A 20386-nucleotide genomic window follows, 5' to 3' on the forward strand; every position below is an offset into this window, starting at 1 on the left:
TGACAACCGGGAAAAGGAAGTACATTTTCACACATGCGTGTATTTCATTTCCGCATTATTACTATCGCAAACGATAGTAATAATGATAGGAAATGATAGTAATAAAAGGAAATTATATCAAAACTTTATTACTATCAAAGGAAATGATAGTAATAAAGTTTTTGCTACTATTGCACGGTCGCAGAAACTGCCGTGTGAACGCAAGTGGGGCTGCACCGGTGCAAACGCGCTTCTCTCTAGTAAGCAGGTTTGTGACGTGTGAACGCTGCGCAAAATTTACACCGGTGTAAGATATATCGCAACAAAATACATCGGTGCAGCATCGATGCAAGTATGTGCCGTGTGAACACCCTACTGGACAAGAAAAAAGAAAAAGAAAGAAAACAAGAAAGAAAGAAATCTTGAGGACAAAAAAGAAAAAGCTTGAAGAAAAGAAAGAAAGAAAGAAAGAAACTTAGACAAGAAAGAAGGCATTAAATAAATAAATAGTTATTTTAATGAGGCCTAGCGTGTCTTTATCTTGTAACAGCCCCCCCTCCTCTCTCTTACACTTTTCTAATGTATAGACTACCCCCCCCCAGTCAAACAGAGACCGCACTAATCTCTCTCTCTACCGAATTCAGCTGCTGTGCTGTGGCGCCCCCTGGTGTTCACTACAACACATTCAGCTCATTAACAACTCGCTGCTCAGCTGCGAAACAAATGCTTAACTTCTGTTCATCTTGAAAATGGCTCTGCTTAAAAAACACTGAGTCACACATCTGTGTGAGATGAAGGAAGGAGATGTAGTGTGTGTAATTTAAACCGTATGAGGTGTGGGCGTGATGTTCAGGAAGTGCACACACACACCTGTATTTACCCGTCCGGACCTGAACACCCTTCAGCCCACACTGCTGAGCTCCTCCCACATCATTCACCAGATCATCACCGATCATCAACACCTGACAGAGGGAGGGAGAGAGAGAGAGAGAGAGAGAAGGGTGAAGTGAGACGCACATATATAAACACATCTATACAGTACATTATTATATACCATGAAAAAACATGTTTGCATAAGTATTCACCCCCAATTACAAAGTATCTGATTATCCCACAGAGAGGCTTTAAATGGGCGGCACGGTGGTGTAGTGGTTAGCACTGTCGCCTCACAGCAAGAAGGTCCGGGTTCGAGCCCCGGGGCCGGCGAGGGCCTTTCTGTGCGGAGTTTGCATGTTCTCCCCGTGTCCGCGTGGGTTTCCTCCAGGTGCTCCGGTTTCCCCCAAAGACATGCAGGTTAGGTTAACTGGTGACTCTAAATTGAGCGTAGGTGTGAATGTGAGTGTGAATGGTTGTCTGTGTCTATGTGTCAGCCCTGTGATGACCTGGTGACTTGTCCAGGGTGTACCCCGCCTTTCGCCCGTAGTCAGCTGGGATAGGCTCCAGCTTGCCTGCAACCCTGTAGAACAGGATAAAGCGGTTAGAGATAATGAGATGAGAGGCTTTAAATTCCAATAAAAAAAGAAAAAGGGGGGGGGGTGTCCTTGTTATATCTATGGACATGAATGAGGGGTGCCAATATTTTGTGCAGTCATACAATAACTACAAAGTGACATATATTGCCTACTGAGGACGTCCACCAAAGGTCAGTAACTGGGAGGGATTAGTTAGAGAAGTAACTCAGAGGCCAACGGTAACATCCAGTATGATGCTACCACCAGCATGCTTCACTGATGGGCTTTTCAGGGTGATGAGCAGTGTTGAGTTCCTGAAAATGTGGTAGAGAGTTGTTTTGTTCTGTTTGGCTTCTTCAGACCAGAGAACATGTTTGCTGAGGCTCCAACACACCTTTCGGCAAATTCCAACCAGCATTCATGTTGGCCCAGCACGCTTCCTAGTTATCCTTAGCCTCTTAGTTAGTCAGTTTGTGTGTGTGTGTGTGTGTGTGTGTGTGTGTGTGTGTGTGTGTGTGTGTGTGTGTGTGTGTGTGTGTGTTCACCTCGTGGGGTTGGATGCCCATGTCATTGAGAACACTCTGGAAGAACATGGGTGCAGGTTTGCCCACCACCTCTGCCTCCAAATCACATGCATACTGCAAACACACACACACACACACACACACACACACCGCAATAAGGCACAATCTTATCTCTTGCTTTAAAACAGGGGTTTTCAAAGTGTGGGAGAGTCAGCCCCCCCCTCAGAGAGCAAATAAACAACAGCGCCCCCCCACCACAATTTTTGTTGTTGCTATACTTAATGTTCCATTCGTATTTTAAAAAAAATGGTTGTTGTACACATTTTTATTTTTTTCTTTTACACATTTTAAACATCTGTGCTTTTTAAAACATCCTTTTTTACACATTTTAAACATCTGTACTTTTCTTTTTAAAACATCTTGTTTTACACATTTTAAACATCTCATAGCATCGTTAGCGAGCACCTCTTGGCAGACAACACACTGTGGCAGTGGAGCATCTTCAGATCCAGTCCATGAAAATCCAAACTTTAAATAATCGTGGTCATACTTCCTTCTTTTTCCAGTCCCCCCAGGATTCTGCGGGCCTTTTTTGTGATTGTTGTGGGCTAAAATGTCTGATGTTGCGGGGTTTTTTCCAAAAAATTGCGATGAAAGTTGCGGTGTTTTTTAGGCTTTTGTTGCGATTACATTGCGGGAGGAAGTGAAAGTTGCGATAAATTGTTGCGATTTTCTCTTTTTGTGATTAAAATTGAGTGATATGTTAAATATTAAGTTATTACTGAAAAACTATTGATTAAAAAAACAAAGACACTGAGAAATGGTCCTATAAACAACTTTACCAATATAAAAGATTACCAGGACTACAAAAATGCAGAAAAATAGGCTTTACTTATCCAAATGCACCTGTTGGTTCAAAAGTTAAAGTGCAGAGAACCTCACAGCACAACATGAAGTTAACTTAAAATATAATATAAATGCCTCAGCTTTCATGTAAGAAAAAAACACTATTAATACTAGTACTGTGTGCAGGCAGTCTCTCCTGAAGACTAAATTAAACAATAATTATAAACTAATAAAATAAATGGCTCAGGATTCATAGAAGAAAAAAACCCAATTTGAACAGAATCTCTCAGTATGATGCTGAAGCTGCCGAAACAATGGAAAATAAAATACCATTTTGGCAAAAATGTTGGCATCCATTAATTTCTTGTATTAAGTAAAAAAATAACGTAAAGTGCACACAGTCCTTCACTGTAAACATAACACACTTTCAGTAACAGAATTTAAGCCTACATAAACACTGACTCGCACATCATGCAGTGTTGCCAGATACTGCTGACGTTTTCCAGCCCAAAATATGTTCAAAACCCGCCAAAATGCACTTAAAACCGCCCAATCTGGCAACACTGCGCGCATGCTGCTTCTCTTGAACGTATACACGGAAGGAAGGCGGAAGGTAGTTTGTCGACGTCACCTCAAGACGACGCCAATGATTGGTCAAATTTGTGGGAAGGTTGCGGTGATTGGATATAATTGTAACACCGCCCTGAATTCGTGGGGATTGGTTGAATCGCAACATCGCGAAATCCTGGAGGGTCTGGTTTTTTGCTTGGCCCAGACTCTGTCTCCTCACTCACTGTAGCTTTAGGTACTAAAAGTCGATCCATTTTGTCTCTGGCAAAGGCTAGCTGAAGTTCGCTAAATGTCTGCAATAGTAACTTATTCTGGCTTATGTTTCCTCATGTTGCGCCCCCACTGAAGAACTCTGGCGCCCCCCAGGGGAGGCGCACCCCACACTTTGAAAAGCCCTGCTTTAAAATATCCAAAAGATTTCAAATCACTCATTTTTAATCACGGAAGTCTGAATCACTGCATCCGAGTCACTCAATTCAAACCACTGAAGCCGAATCAATTCAAGATGAATCACTGAAACCAAGTTAGATGTGAACCAGACGTCACTATCGTTCATATTTAACGTGTACTGGGAAAAAAGCTCCAGTGCAAGATTTATTAATCAAATCTCACACACACACACACACACACACAATATTCACCTCTAGAGCTTTCATATACGCTCCAACATCCAACTTCAGGCCATCCGTCTCCTTATAATAACGTCTAGAGCATGGACATGCAGTCAGTGAAGCACCAGAATGTTCTTTACACTGATATAAAGTGTGGTTCGTGTGTGTGTGTGTGAGACGATCTTTACCCTCTGCCCATAGAGAAGAGCAGGGGTCTGTCCAGTGAGATGAGAACATGAAATGCAGCATTCATTTTCTGGTAAGAGAAATTATCAGCAGCATCTCCAATCACCACACAGTTTGGATCCGTTTTATCCACGCTGTCAAACTCTGGTAGCAAATCTGCAGTAACACACACACACACACACACACACACACACACACACTTGTACAGCTAGAAATGAGAGGCTGCAACCCAACACTGATGAGTCTGAGTGATATTGTACCATCATGCACTAGCAGGTGGGGTCGGAGGCAGCGCTCCTTTAGGATGGACACGACAGCCGGAGCAGGGGAGAAAACTTCTCCAACGTCGATGTTGAAGCCCATACGCTGAAGCTTCGCTACAAATTTCTCTCGCGTTGCCTGGGTTTCATTGGTACAGAAGCGTAGCTGCAGGTGTGAGGATTTTAACCTGCAGGACACATCATACAACATTTAGGCTACGTTCACACTGCAGGCTGAAGTGACTCAAATCCGATCTTTTCGCCCATATGTGACCTGTATCCGATCTTTTATTGACAATATGAACAACACAGATCCGATTTTTTCAAATCCAACCCAGGCCGTTTGGATATGTGGTCCTAATTCCGATTCCTATCCGCTCTTTTCATATGCGACTTCAGTCTGAACCGCTAGGTCGCATTCATCCGACTTACACGTCATCAACAAGCCACAAACGTCACTATTCTGCGCTGAAGTAGGCGGCGGGTCTCTCAAAAAAAGTTACAACAACATGGCGCATAATCACGGGCGCAGATAGAAGGTGGGACGGGTGGGATTCGTCCCACCCAGATTTAAATTCACTTCGTTTGGTCCCCCCCACTTATAGGGAGGAAAAAACGTCTATGCTGTCTTTCTTTGCTTAAGGCAAACCTCACGGAAAAATCAAAAGACTAATTACCATTCGGTTTATTGAGGTGCACAGCAGTACAGACATAGTTGCAACAACTCACATAAAACAAAACAAAGACTGATATTCGGTTGGTTGAGCTGCGCAGACTGCACAGGTTGCGAGCTCGAGCTTGGTTGCTATGGTAACCCACAACAAGTTTGACAGGCATATCGGGGTTGGGGTTGTTTTGCTGGCAGCTTTGTCCCCCCCAGTTTTTTGTCCCCCCCCAGTTCAAAAAACGTATCTGCGCCCCTGCGCATGACATCAATGCGAGGGACGCTTCGGGCTGTGAAGGTTCTGAATCTTCTCAATGGAAGGACGCAGAGGTTAGGGAGCTGATTTCCATTTGGGGGGATGCAGCTATTCAAGCTAGATTGGATGAGTCATACCGCAACCGGGCGGTTTTACTTCCGTAAACACTGGCCATGCTCACTGCGTGTGACGTCGTCGTATCCTGCAATGCGCATTCGGAACACTTTTAGGTCGCTTTTCGTTCATACTGAGGATCACATACAAGTCGCATATATTTGTTAATGTGAACGACCTCACAAAAAAATCGGATTTCACAAAAAAATCTTGCAGTGTGAACGTAGCGTTAGTACACTACATCAAGTGTACAAGTCATTATCTCTGACCGTAGGCCATGGAATTACTGTATCTTGTCAATGCGCTGCACACGGTGTGAAATTTAAGGTTTTATCTTTACACAGTGTTATATACAGGAAGCAGGAAGTTCAAGTGGACATAAAGAGCACTTTGTAGGGTGTAGAAGCTGGTACATTACATCCGATATGATTTGTCTCAGTATCGAGTGGACACCTTATCTAGGGAAATTAGAGAATATAGAATTAAATCTCTATTGGGTATAGTGTACTACATATGATTAATAATCTTTATTTATTTATTGTGAAGTGAAATTATGGAGCTGAAACCGAAACTCCATTAACAGAGCAGAGAGTGCACTGTATCAGTATATGGGGTGTAATTATTTTCACCCCGACATGTAGTGCACTTAGTTAGGGAACATGTGTAATGTAGTGCACTACCCGACTGGACACATTTATTTTGTGTATTTGAATAAAGGGGGAAAATAGTGTCCTAATAGACAGGGTGCATATAGTCCATTAGGTTAAACCCTACATAGTGCACGAGACAGGGTGCATACAGCTCATTAGGTTAAACCCTACATAGTGCACGAGACAGGGTGCATATAGTCCATTAGGTTAAACCCTACATAGTGCACGAGACAGGGTGCATACAGCTCATTAGGTTAAACCCTACATAGTGCACTAGACAGGGTGTATATAGTCCATTAGGTTAAACCCTACATAGTGCACTAGACAGGGTGTATATAGTCCATTAGGTTAAACCCTACATAGTGCACTAGACAGGGTGTATATAGTCCATTAGGTTAAACCCTACATAGTGCACTAGACAGGGTGCATATAGTCCCTTAGGTTAAACCCTACATAGTGCACTAGACAGTGCGTATATTGCCCATTAGGTTAAACCCTACATAGTGCACTAGACAGGGTGTATATAGTCCATTAGGTTAAACCCTACATAGTGCACTAGACAGGGTGCATATAGTCCCTTAGGTTAAACCCTACATAGTGCACTAGACAGGGCGCATATAGCCCATTAGGTTAAACCCTACATAGTGCACTAGACAGGGCGCATATAGCCCATTAGGTTAAACCCTACATAGTGCACTAGACAGGGTGCATACAGCCCATTAGGTTAAACCCTACATAGTGCACTAGACAAGGTGCATATATTCCATTAGGTTAAACCCTACATAGTGCACTAGACAGGGTGCATATTGCCCATTAGGTTAAACCCTACATAGTGCACTAGACAGGGTGTATATAGTCCATTAGGTTAAACCCTACATAGTGCACTAGACAGGGTGTATATAGTCCATTAGGTTAAACCCTACATAGTGCACTAGACAGGGTGCATATAGTCCCTTAGGTTAAACCCTACATAGTGCACTAGACAGTGCGTATATTGCCCATTAGGTTAAACCATACACAGTGCACTAGACAGGGCGCATATAGCCCATTAGGTTAAACCCTACATAGTGCACTAGACAGGGTGTATATAGTCCATTAGGTTAAACCCTACATAGTGCACTAGACAGGGTGCATATAGTCCCTTAGGTTAAACCCTACATAGTGCACTAGACAGGGCGCATATAGCCCATTAGGTTAAACCCTACATAGTGCACTAGACAGGGCGCATATAGCCCATTAGGTTAAACCCTACATAGTGCACTAGACAGGGTGCATACAGCCCATTAGGTTAAACCCTACATAGTGCACTAGACAAGGTGCATATATTCCATTAGGTTAAACCCTACATAGTGCACTAGACAGGGTGCATATAGTCCATTAGGTTAAACCCTACATAGTGCACTAGACAGGGTGCATATTGCCCATTAGGTTAAACCCTACATAGTGCACTAGACAGGGTGTATTGAGGTATTTCACCCACGTGACCAAGTCACGTGATGCAGCCATTTTGGACGGCACGCTTAAGTCCTTCAGTGCAAGGCGGTATGAGACGGTGGAGACCTTTGCACATTTTAACAAGAAAGTAAGCTGTGATTCGTGTTAAATTGGATCTGTCTTTTATCACAAACACTGCACCCAGCCTTGGTATGGAGCCAAGGTTGTCGACAGAAGTCAACAGTTTGATGAAGGATGACCCCAGCAGTTTGAAACGGTACAAGGTAGGCTATGTTCACAACACTGTCTTGTTACTCGGGGGATCCGAGATCCCCTGAAACAGACATGAGATCCTTTGAAAACATGATTTGGGAAATGTTGGGGGGGGGGTGTCTCTAAAATATTGGCAAAATGATGTTTATTGACATAGCAATCGTGTGTAACGGGAAGCATTTGCATATCCGAAGTGTTGTGTTTACATGACAACGACTGCTGCTGCCAGGTTGGTTGTTGAGTAGCCTGACTGTTTTTTTTTCTTCTTGCGTGTGGGATCATTGTTGACGCGAGGTTGTTTTTTGAACATGCCAATGCGGACACGATTTCCCCTGATGAGTTATGACTTCAGACGCGATGCGTGTGTGGAGTCCGCGTGATATGTGCCGAAGATAGGCTTCTCATGTGTTTGGAGATCCGCGCTCTTTTTTTTTTCTTTTTTTCTCTTTCTTTCTTTTTACTTAATTTCCCTGTTTATTTCTGTGTCCCGTTTCTTTCTAGCCTCTGTTATTGCGTTTTATGTCTGATGTCTACTACATGCAACCCTAGACAAATTAACACTGCCTTGTTTCACTGCTCAGATGAGTTAACAAACACTGACCCATTTACTTTTTGCTATATATTTTATCAAAATTGCGTTAACTGATAAACTAACCTGAAATAAAATGATCACTGCAAAGTCTGGAGTACTCTGTTGGCTCCCAATCCTGTCTCTTCACAGCTGCAATCCCTCTTGTCTGGGTCAGTAGGAAACCGGTAGTGATGTGTCGGTCACGAACGATCCGGTTCAAAGAGCCGGCTCTTTGAAGTGAACGACGGGAGCCGGCTCGTCGGTGGGAGCCGAATTAGTTTTTTGTCCTTAGGTGCCTCAGAGAGAGAGAGAGAGAGAGAGAGAGAGAGAGAGAGACTTTCACAAAAAAAGTTGCTGTCCGATTGCGTCTTTGTGTTGTCTATTACCATTCAAAGGAAAAAAAGTAGCATGGTGTACGCCTACTTTTTTTGGTTGATGTCATTCACAGCTGCGAAAATACGAAAATTGGTGTAATGCTTAAAGCTGTGGAGCGCAGGGGAGAGGAGTCTGTGAGGCACCTGAGGAGGGGAAAATCAGCTGTGTATTTTATATTGGTAATATAACACAGTTTTGCATTATGTTTGTGAGAAAATAATTTATTAATTGGTAAGTAAGTTTTATTTCTATAGCTAGAACATTGTTACACTGCTATACTTTACAAAGCTTTACAGTGGCTACAAAAACTAAAAAATAAAATGGAAAACATCCTATTGATAAAATATAAATAATAATGTAATTAATTACCTAGTTAATTGCAGCAATTAAATAAAAAATAAAATCTCAGGAGCCGTTTGGGAGCCGAAAGAGCCGGCTCCTTATAGTAAGAAGAGCCAAAAGAGCCGGCTCCCGAAAAAGAGCCGAAATTCCCATCACTAGAAGCCGGTAAAAGGAGCGTCCTGCGCGCTGTCCCTGTCTGTTGTGGCAGCCCACAGCACAACAAGCAAACACCATGGTTATTTATAGAGTGCTTACTGACAAATTAATCTATTCTAGGTGTCTGTAACACGTTTTTTTTCAAGCCGGTTCTCCCTCTCTGTCTGCAGCGTTAGTATGTAGCTTGACGTTCAAAATGGCGGACACCGGGGCGTCACGTGACCCTGTGACGTCAGGTGAAATACCTCAATATAGTCCATTAGGTTAAACCCTACATAGTGCACTAGACAGGGTGCATATTGTCCATTAGGTTAAACCCTACATAGTGCACTAGACAGGGTGCATATTGTCCATTAGGTTAAACCCTACATAGTGCACTGGACAGGGTGCATATTGCCCATTAGGTTAAACCCTACATAGTAGACAGGGTGCATATAGTCCATTACGTTAAACCCTACATAGTGCACTAGACAGGGTGCATACAGCTCATTAGGTTAAACCCTACATAGTGCACTAGACAGGGTGCATATTGCCCATTAGGTTAAACCCTACATAGTGCACTAGACAGGGTGCATATTGCCCATCAGGTTAAACCCTATAGTGCACTAGACAGGGTGCATATAGCCCATTAGGTTAAACCCTACATAGTGCACTAGACATGGCGCATATAGTCCATTAGGTTAAACCCTACATAGTGCACTAGACAGGGTGCATACAGCTCATTAGGTTAAACCCTACATAGTGCACTAGACAGGGTGCATATTGCCCATTAGGTTAAACCCTACATAGTGCACTAGACAGGGTGCATATTGTCCATTAGGTTAAACCCTACATAGTGCACTAGACAGGGCGCATATAGTCCATTAGGTTAAACCCTACATAGTGCACTAGACAGGGCGCATGTAGTCCATTAGGTTAAACCCTACATAGTGCACTAGACAGGGTGCATATAGTCCATTACGTTAAACCCTACATAGTGCACTAGACAGGGTGCATATAGTCCATTAGGTTAAACCCTACATAGTGCACTAGACAGGGCGCATATAGTCCATTAGGTTAAACCCTACATAGTGCACTAGACAGGGCGCATATAGTCCATTAGGTTAAACCCTACATAGTGCACTAGACAGGGCGCATATAGTCCATTAGGTTAAACCCTACATAGCGCACTAGACAGGGCGCATATAGTCCATTAGGTTAAACCCTACATAGTGCACTAGACAGGGCGCATATAGTCCATTAGGTTAAACCCTACATAGTGCACTAGACAGGGTGCATATAGTCCATTACGTTAAACCCTACATAGTGCACTAGACAGGGTGCATATAGTCCATTAGGTTAAACCCTACATAGTGCACTAGACAGGGTGCATACAGCTCATTAGGTTAAACCCTACATAGTGCACTAGACAGGGTGCATATTGCCCATTAGGTTAAACCCTACATAGTGCACTAGACAGGGTGCATATTGCCCATCAGGTTAAACCCTATAGTGCACTAGACAGGGTGCATATAGCCCATTAGGTTAAACCCTACATAGTGCACTAGACATGGCGCATATAGTCCATTAGGTTAAACCCTACATAGTGCACTAGACAGGGTGCATACAGCTCATTAGGTTAAACCCTACATAGTGCACTAGACAGGGTGCATATTGCCCATTAGGTTAAACCCTACATAGTGCACTAGACAGGGTGCATATTGTCCATTAGGTTAAACCCTACATAGTGCACTAGACAGGGCGCATATAGTCCATTAGGTTAAACCCTACATAGTGCACTAGACAGGGCGCATGTAGTCCATTAGGTTAAACCCTACATAGTGCACTAGACAGGGTGCATATAGTCCATTACGTTAAACCCTACATAGTGCACTAGACAGGGTGCATATAGTCCATTAGGTTAAACCCTACATAGTGCACTAGACAGGGTGCATATAGTCCATTAGGTTAAACCCTACATAGTGCACTAGACAGGGCGCATATAGTCCATTAGGTTAAACCCTACATAGTGCACTAGACAGGGCGCATATAGTCCATTAGGTTAAACCCTACATAGTGCACTAGACAGGGCGCATATAGTCCATTAGGTTAAACCCTACATAGCGCACTAGACAGGGCGCATATAGTCCATTAGGTTAAACCCTACATAGTGCACTAGACAGGGCGCATATAGTCCATTAGGTTAAACCCTACATAGTGCACTAGACAGGGTGCATGTAGTCCATTAGGTTAAACCCTACATAGTGCACTCGACAGGGCACATATATGCTGCCTTCATGTGCTATGGGAATTATGGTAAATACCAAACGCCGACATGGAAAGCACACATGAACGCCCCCTCTTGTGGTATTTTCCACTGGGCAACTCGTAGAAAATTTTGATACACGAGTTGCCGAGATGAGATGAACTTTAACCTTTTCAACATGGCGGCGAGCGGTACAAGACACTTGAATGCTAAGCATTGTACGCTACTAAAGTTTTTTTTTACTAGAACTCGTGGGTAGTTTTTTGTGTCTATGCAATGTTGTGTCATTAACAAGTGTAATACGTTAGAAATCCATTTCCTTTAAAAATGTGTTGTTATGGTTTGTTTTTACCTATCCAGAGCAGACACTATTGCTAACGATAGCTAACTAACTATTGCTAACTTGAATCTGGTCCACCATCTTTAATTTGTCAACAACAACAAAAGCATGTGAACACAACACACTGGTAAATACCACTTCCCAACTGGAAAATATCATCTTCCCATAGCACATGAACGCAGCAATAATCCATTAGGTTAAACCCTACATAGTGCACTAGACAGGGCGCATATTGCCCATTAGGTTAAACCCTACATAGTGCACTAGACAGGGCGCATATTGCCCATTAGGTTAAACCCTACATAGTGCACTAGACAGGGCGCATATTGCCCATTAGGTTAAACCCTACATAGTGCACTAGACAGGGTCCATATAGTCCATTAGGTTAAACCCTACATAGTGCACTAGACAGGGCGCATATAGTCCATTAGGTTAAACCCTACATAGTGCACTAGACAGGGCACATATTGCCCATTAGGTTAAACCCTACATAGTGCACTAGACAGGGCGCATATAGCCCCAGCGGTCTCAAAAGTAGCCGGTCACCGGCGGCAAATCGCCGGCTATGGCTTGTTATGCCGCCGGCTATTGTCAGTCGAGTCACAAAATTTAATATTAAATATTTCTGACAGCAAAAAAAGTTGTGAACGTAAATTACATCCACTATGTCATGTATGTCCGTTGCCGCGTCAACTGTGTTTACATCCTCGACACGAGTGCAGCCATTACTGCCGCCTGTGTTGCCAGATTGCACGTTTTCCCGCCCAATTTGGGCGGTTTTAAGTGCATTTTGGCGGGTTTTGAACATATTTTGGGCTGTAAAACGTCAGCAGTATCTGGCAACATATTTTTTACTTAATACAAGAAATTAATGGATGCCAACGTTTTTGCCAAAATGGTATTTTATTTTCCATTGTTTAGGCAGCTTCAGCATCATACTGTGAGATTCTGTTCAAATTGTTTTTTTCTTCTATGAAGCCTGAGCCATTTATTTTATTAGTTTATAATTATTGTTTAGTTTAGTCTTCAGGAGAGACTGCCTGCACACAGTACTAGTATTAATAGTTTTTTTCTTACATGAAAGCTGAGGCATTTATATTATATTTTAAGGTAACTTCATGTTGTGCTGTGAGGTTCTCTGCACTTTAACTTTTGAACCAACAGGTGCATTTGGATAAGTAAAGCCTATTTTTCTGCATTTTTGTAGTCCTGGTAATCTTTTATATTGGTAAAGTTGTTTATAGGACCATTTCTCAGTGTCTGTTTTTTTAATCAATAGTTTTTCAGTAATAACTTCATATTTAACATATCACTCAATTTTAAACAACCCCCGCGCCTCCCCCATAGTCTCCAAAATTTCTGTGGGAAACACTGGCGTGCGTAACAACGCTAATCAAGCTTAAGCTAGACGACCCGCCTCAAATACCCGTCCTGGGTAAATGTTATCCCAATTTTAGATGGCCTGTTCCAAACCATCCTGCCCCATGAAAAATTCGTACTTGCATATCTCTCCCTCTCATATATATATATCTATCCCTGCACGCTTTGCGTGCATTATGTCTGCTGCTGGCAGACATTTTACCATTTTGCACCCTGCTGTAAATTATTTGTACCCTGCTATTCTCCCAAACTTTGAAGCCCCTGTAGTCCATTAGGTTAAACCCTACATAGTGCACTAGACAGGGTGCATATAGTCCATTAGGTTAAACCCTACATAGTGCACTAGACAGGGTGCATATAGCCCATTAGGTTAAACCCTACATAGTGCACTAGACAGGGTGCATATAGCCCATTAGGTTAAACCCTACATAGTGCACTAGACAGGGTGCATATAGCCCATTAGGTTAAACCCTACATAGTGCACTAGACAGGGTGCATATAGTCCATTAGGTTAAACCCTACATAGTGCACTAGACAGGGTGCATATAGCCCATTAGGTTAAACCCTACATAGTGCACTAGACAGGGTGCATATAGTCCATTAGGTTAAACCCTACATAGTGCACTAGACAGAATGTATATAGTCCATTAGGTTAAACCCTACATAGTGCACTAGACAGGGTGCATATAGCCCATTAGGTTAAACCCTACATAGTGCACTAGACAGGGTGCATATAGTCCATTAGGTTAAACCCTACATAGTGCACTAGACAGAATGTATATAGTCCATTAGGTTAAACCCTACTGTTGGGGTCAAATTTTATTATATGTAGATTATGATCAGAATATGAATCAGAATCAGTAGGTTGAATAAGGATACAGATATATGTAGTATGTAGAATATTAGTGAAAAATATTAATTCTCCTTATTCTGATGAAACGACCAAACGACCTTAGTCCGGCCGGGCATTGGGCAATGTTTGGGAACATTTTGTTTATGAATGTGTATTTTGAACAGAGAAGTGTCTGAAGGTCTGTTTTAGTGTCAGATCGACTCATACCCATTTTGAAATAGTAGAATTAAAGTTCATGATCATGCTTATTCATTCAGTTGAATCTTAGGTCATGGCTTCATAAAGGCTATGAAATATACTGAAATATATTGAAATATACTATGGTAATGATTAATGTTAGTTTTATAGATCCCGTAATTAATGAATGCATTCCGTGATTAATGTTAGTTTCATAGTTCTAGATTAGTTTCATAATGACATTCAAGATGTAATTTACTGACTTAACACACATTCATGTGTTAAGAATTATTCCTGTTAATTAGTAAGATCCTTTCTGTGCAAACTAGTGTTTTTTGACCTTCTTCGTAGGCAAGACATTATCTATGTTTAACATTCCAAACTATTCCACGAAGAATCAGACATAATATTGATTATAAGCCAAAACTCTGATATCTATCTGTACCTTACTGTCAGCAAATATGTTTTTACATTATGAATGATTCAAGATCATTACACACTTACACATAGACACACACCCATTGCATACACACACACACATGAAGACAAAACAGAAACACAGAAACACTATAAGATACTTCCAAAAATGTTTTCATTTGGACGAAGTGACTGAGCGAATAAACTGGCATGTGAACAACTCTCACGTGTTCCCTTGTCTGCGTTCGAGCCGTTGATTCGTCCACCTCGGGCCCGAGGGAAAGGCATTCACGAAGGAATCCAGGGGTCTCTTTCTGGGCGAACCTAACACCTACATAGTGCACTAGACAGGGTGTATATAGTCCATTAGGTTAAACCCTACATAGTGCACTAGACAGGGTGTATATAGTCCATTAGGTTAAACCCTACATAGTGCACTAGACAGGGTGCAGATAGTCCATTAGGTTAAACCCTACATAGTGCACTAGACAGGGTGCAGATAGTCCATTAGGTTAAACCCTACATAGTGCACTAGACAGGGTGTATATAGTCCATTAGGTTAAACCCTACATAGTGCACTAGACAGGGTGTATATAGTCCATTAGGTTAAACCCTACATAGTGCACTAGACAGGGTGTATATAGTCCATTAGGTTAAACCCTACATAGTGCACTAGACAGGGTGTATATAGTCCATTAGGTTAAACCCTACATAGTGCACTAGACAGGGTGTATAAAGTCCATTAGGTTAAACCCTACATAGTGCACTAGACAGGGTGCATATAGCCCATTAGGTTAAACCCTACATAGTGCACTAGACAGGATGTATATAGCCCACTAGGTTAAACCCTACATAGTGCACTAGACAGAATGTATATAGTCCATTAGGTTAAACCCTACTGTTGGGGTCAAATTTTATTATATGTAGATTATGATCAGAATATGAATCAGAATCAGTAGGTTGAATAAGGATACAGATATATGTAGTATGTAGAATATTAGTGAAAAATATTAATTCTCCTTATTCTGATGAAACGACCAAACGACCTTAGTCCGGCCGGGCATTGGGCAATGTTTGGGAACATTTTGTTTCTGAATGTGTATTTTGAACAGAGAAGTGTCTGAAGGTCTGTTTTAGTGTCAGATCGACTCATACCCACTTTGAAATAGTAGAATTAAAGTTCATGATCATGCTTATTCATTCAGTTGAATCTTAGGTCATGGCTTCATAAAGGCTATGAAATATACTGAAATATATTGAAATATACTATGGTAATGATTAATGTTAGTTTTATAGATCCCGTAATTAATGAATGCATTCCGTGATTAATGTTAGTTTCATAGTTCTAGATTAGTTTCATAATGACATTCAAGATGTAATTTACTGACTTAACACACATTCATGTGTTAAGAATTATTCCTGTTAATTAGTAAGATCCTTTCTGTGCAAACTAGTGTTTTTTGACCTCCTTCGTAGGCAAGACATTATCTATGTTTAACATTCCAAACTATTCCATGAAGAATCAGACATAATATTGATTATAAGCCAAAACTCTGATATCTATCTGTACCTTACTGTCAGCAAATATGTTTTTACATTATGAATGATTCAAGATCATTACACACTTACACATAGACACACACCCATTGCATACACACACACACATGAAGACAAAACAGAAACACAGAAACACTATAAGATACTTCCAAAAATGTTTTCATTTGGACGAAGTGACTCTTTGGACCATTGATTCTTGTCATCTCCCTAGGTCACTCGCTATAGTCAAGACTAAAGCGCATGCCTCGGGAAACACCCCTGAACGCATGGGTAACTCTCTTGCTGATCGTATGGCAAAATTTGCTGCTGCTTCTGGTGTCATGTCTCCTGGTCTAGACTTTTCATCATGTAATACATCTTGTCTTGCTAGTAGTCTGATCCCAGATTTAGACCTTATCTCTTTACAGGCTTCAGCTTCTCCAAATGATTCTGCCTTTTGGCAGCTACAAGATGCTTATGTCGCCTCTGATGGCCTATGGTACAGCCAAGATGGCCGCCTTTGTCTTCCATCACATTGCCTTCCCTTCCTTGTGCGTGAATTTCATGGCGTAACACACCGTGCACGAAGGGGGGTAAAGGAGGATATGAACAAACTTTTCTGTATAGCTAATCTAAACAGTTTGGTGGATTCAATTCTTGAGAGATGCCTCATCTGCGCACAGAACAATCACTCCAAAGCAGTCGCGAAATACGAGTGTTTACCCATACCGACATCTCCATTCTTAGAATGGCAAATCGACTTCACACACATGCCTCCCTGTGGGCCGTTTAAATATCTCCTGGTGATTGTGGACAAATTTTCTAAATGGGTAGAAGCCTTTCCGTGTTCTAGAGAGAATGCAAAGGTAGTGACTCGTACGCTGGCAAAAGAAATAATACCTCGTTATGGGGTTCCAGATGCCATAGACTCAGACAAAGGTACCCCTTTCGCCTCAAAGGTCACACAAGATCTGTGTAAGTATCTTTCACTAAACTGGCGCTTTCACATTCCATACCATCCTCAATCTTCTGGTATCGTAGAGCGTACTAATCGAACATTGAAAGACAAACTAACTAAGGCTATGCAGACCACAGGTTCCAGAAATTGGGTAGACCTATTGCCAGCCACACTGGCTGAAATTCGCATGACATCGAAGCCTAGTCTCGGCGGCTATTCCCCCTACGAGATCATTTTTGGGCGACCGTTCCCTGTCCCCTGGAGAAAAGGGACTCCGGCTCTGGGTACCTCTGATTTGAAGACACATATGGATGAGTATTCTGCAGCCCTTATCGATAAATTGCATGAAATTTGTACCAAGGTCAATAGTACAATATCACTTCCACCATCGGCAAACACACACCCCTTCCAAGTGGGAGACAAAGTGCTGGTGCAATTTTTTAAACGATTTGGACAATTGGGAAAACCTCGATATAGTGAGCCTGCGGAAATAGTCGCCATTACTCGTACTGCTGTCTTAACTGACTTTTTTCCACAGTGGATTCATGCCACCCGACTGAAGAAGGCTCCATAACAAAGTTGTGTTACAATAATCAGTTGCTATTAACGCTTTTTGTGTCCCCATCCAGTCTCTCTCTCTCTCTCTCTTTCTCTCTTTGTGTTCTATATAGATTTGACCTGACTGACTGAGTTGTGCCGCCCGGCTGACTGAGAATCCGTTACTGCCTGTGAGACGCTGTGAACAAAAGGGGGAAGAGATCTTGCGCCCAGTCTGGAATCTGAACCGTTTGGAACCGTGGAACCGAACCACCTCACTACAACCATGATGGTCCACATCGCGGGTCTCGTGACATCACTGCTCGGGGCAGGGCTACCCGCCCGAGCCTTCAGGATCACTTCCTTGCTCGGGGCAGGGTTACCCGCCCGAGCCTTCGTGGCTGCTTCATCTCTGCTCGGGGCAGGGTTACCCGCCCGAGCCTTCGTGACTATTCTCCTATTGCTCGGAGCAGGGTTACCCGCTGGAGCTGGACCTCGAGACAACATCTTCTGGCAATTTGCTAACTGGACTGCACGGGCTCACACAAATGAAAGTTGTTATGTATATGTCATTTGATGCCATCCTCCACTATTATTACACGCCCACCTTTGCCGTTATGCTCTGAAGCTTTATATTATGCTTGGGGGCCAAAAGGCCAACCTTCTAAATTTTGGGGCCCTTTCTGTAATTACTCTCCTCACCCTTCTGTGGTAGCAAAGTAAAACCAGACTTCTTCAGTACATGGCACAAATACCCCCGGCATTATATTACAAGATTCTATTCTCACTACTCTAAAAGTAGATATGCCTTCTAATTTCACTTTCCCTCATTGTTTCAGAAGGAATTACTCTCAAAAAAGTAACATTTATTTAGGACACATTCCTAAGTCTCAATGTAAGCAGATATATGATCAGAACTCCGTCACCTCTCCATGTCCTCGCTGGGTCCCGAATTCATGTCGATGTAACCCTCCGCTAACTGATTGTACACTCAACAGTATCGGATATATCAAGAATACATGTAGGGCTCATCCTAATTGCGTTCCACCACACCCTAATAATTATCCTGGTGTTAAATTGGCATTAAACTGGTGCTGGTACTGCGGTAATAGTAATCTCCTTGTTTCGTTTCCCACCAACTGGTCAGGCATTTGCGCTCCCATACAACTCAAAAACGCTATCACTGCTATCCATCCTTTCTCTGCTCATCGCCCAAAACGAGATGTCATCCATAATTTTCCACCCCTGGAACATCATCTTACTACTAGGTGGCACAGGTTTTGGACATCAATGTTTCCTCATTTTGGTGTAGCTGATCTATGGAAGAATGTAGAATTAACACATTATCGCTTGGCCAGCTTTGTTAATGAAACCATTAAAGCTGTCGATGGTATTAGAACAGAATTAACCTCCCTGCGTCTAATGACTACTCAAAATCGTATGGCCCTTGATATTTTGTTAGCAGAAAAGGGGGGTGTTTGTGCTATGATCGGAGACAGCTGTTGCACTTTTATTCCCACTAATGATAACCCAGATGGTGAAATAGGTGCAGCCGTACATCAAATGAGACAGATTGCTCAACAACTAGAACATGATGAACATGGGGATACGGCAGGGTGGGTGTGGTTTTCTGGACTGTTTGGTAATTGGTCTGCTATTTTTTCTATGTGTATTCCTGTAGTGGTGATTGTTCTTTTGTTTATTTTCCTGGGACCTTGCATTTTGAGATGTTTGATGGACAGAATGCATAAGATGATAAATAGTCTTACCCGCAAACCTCTGCATAGAGAGAACAATGTATATTATCGTCCTGCTAGGGTGTAACACTAATCTTAATCATAATCTTACTTACATGTTTACTTAAAATCTAGTTAATACTATGATTAGTATTAAAGGGGGGGGTTGTTGGGGTCAAATTTTATTATATGTAGATTATGATCAGAATATGAATCAGAATCAGTAGGTTGAATAAGGATACAGATATATGTAGTATGTAGAATATTAGTGAAAAATATTAATTCTCCTTATTCTGATGAAACGACCAAACGACCTTAGTCCGGCCGGGCATTGGGCAATGTTTGGGAACATTTTGTTTATGAATGTGTATTTTGAACAGAGAAGTGTCTGAAGGTCTGTTTTAGTGTCAGATCGACTCATACCCATTTTGAAATATTAGAATTAAAGTTCATGATCATGCTTATTCATTCAGTTGAATCTTAGGTCATGGCTTCATAAAGGCTATGAAATATACTGAAATATATTGAAATATACTATGGTAATGATTAATGTTAGTTTTATAGATCCCGTAATTAATGAATGCATTCCGTGATTAATGTTAGTTTCATAGTTCTAGATTAGTTTCATAATGACATTCAAGATGTAATTTACTGACTTAACACACATTCATGTGTTAAGAATTATTCCTGTTAATTAGTAAGATCCTTTCTGTGCAAACTAGTGTTTTTTGACCTTCTTCGTAGGCAAGACATTATCTATGTTTAACATTCCAAACTATTCCACGAAGAATCAGACATAATATTGATTATAAGCCAAAACTCTGATATCTATCTGTACCTTACTGTCAGCAAATATGTTTTTACATTATGAATGATTCAAGATCATTACACACTTACACATAGACACACACCCATTGCATACACACACACACATGAAGACAAAAC

The 20386-nt window shown here is 41.8% G+C and overlaps 1 protein-coding gene across 1 annotated transcript in view; it reads right to left on the reverse strand.

The window, feature by feature from the left end:
• Window positions 1-20386, reverse strand: part of lhpp (phospholysine phosphohistidine inorganic pyrophosphate phosphatase) — a 101714-nt gene that overhangs the window by 78805 nt on the left and 2523 nt on the right. Inside the window, exons 2-6 of the mRNA XM_060939212.1 lie at window positions 4428-4615; window positions 4170-4323; window positions 4012-4075; window positions 1976-2068; window positions 850-941 (exon numbers count right to left, since the gene is read on the reverse strand). Of these exons, the coding sequence (XP_060795195.1) occupies window positions 850-941; window positions 1976-2068; window positions 4012-4075; window positions 4170-4323; window positions 4428-4615 (591 nt within the window). The remainder of the gene's footprint in view (window positions 1-849; window positions 942-1975; window positions 2069-4011; window positions 4076-4169; window positions 4324-4427; window positions 4616-20386) is intronic.

This window comes from Neoarius graeffei, chromosome 14 (assembly GCF_027579695.1).
Source record: "Neoarius graeffei isolate fNeoGra1 chromosome 14, fNeoGra1.pri, whole genome shotgun sequence".
In the NCBI taxonomy this organism is placed as follows: Eukaryota; Metazoa; Chordata; class Actinopteri; order Siluriformes; family Ariidae; genus Neoarius; species Neoarius graeffei.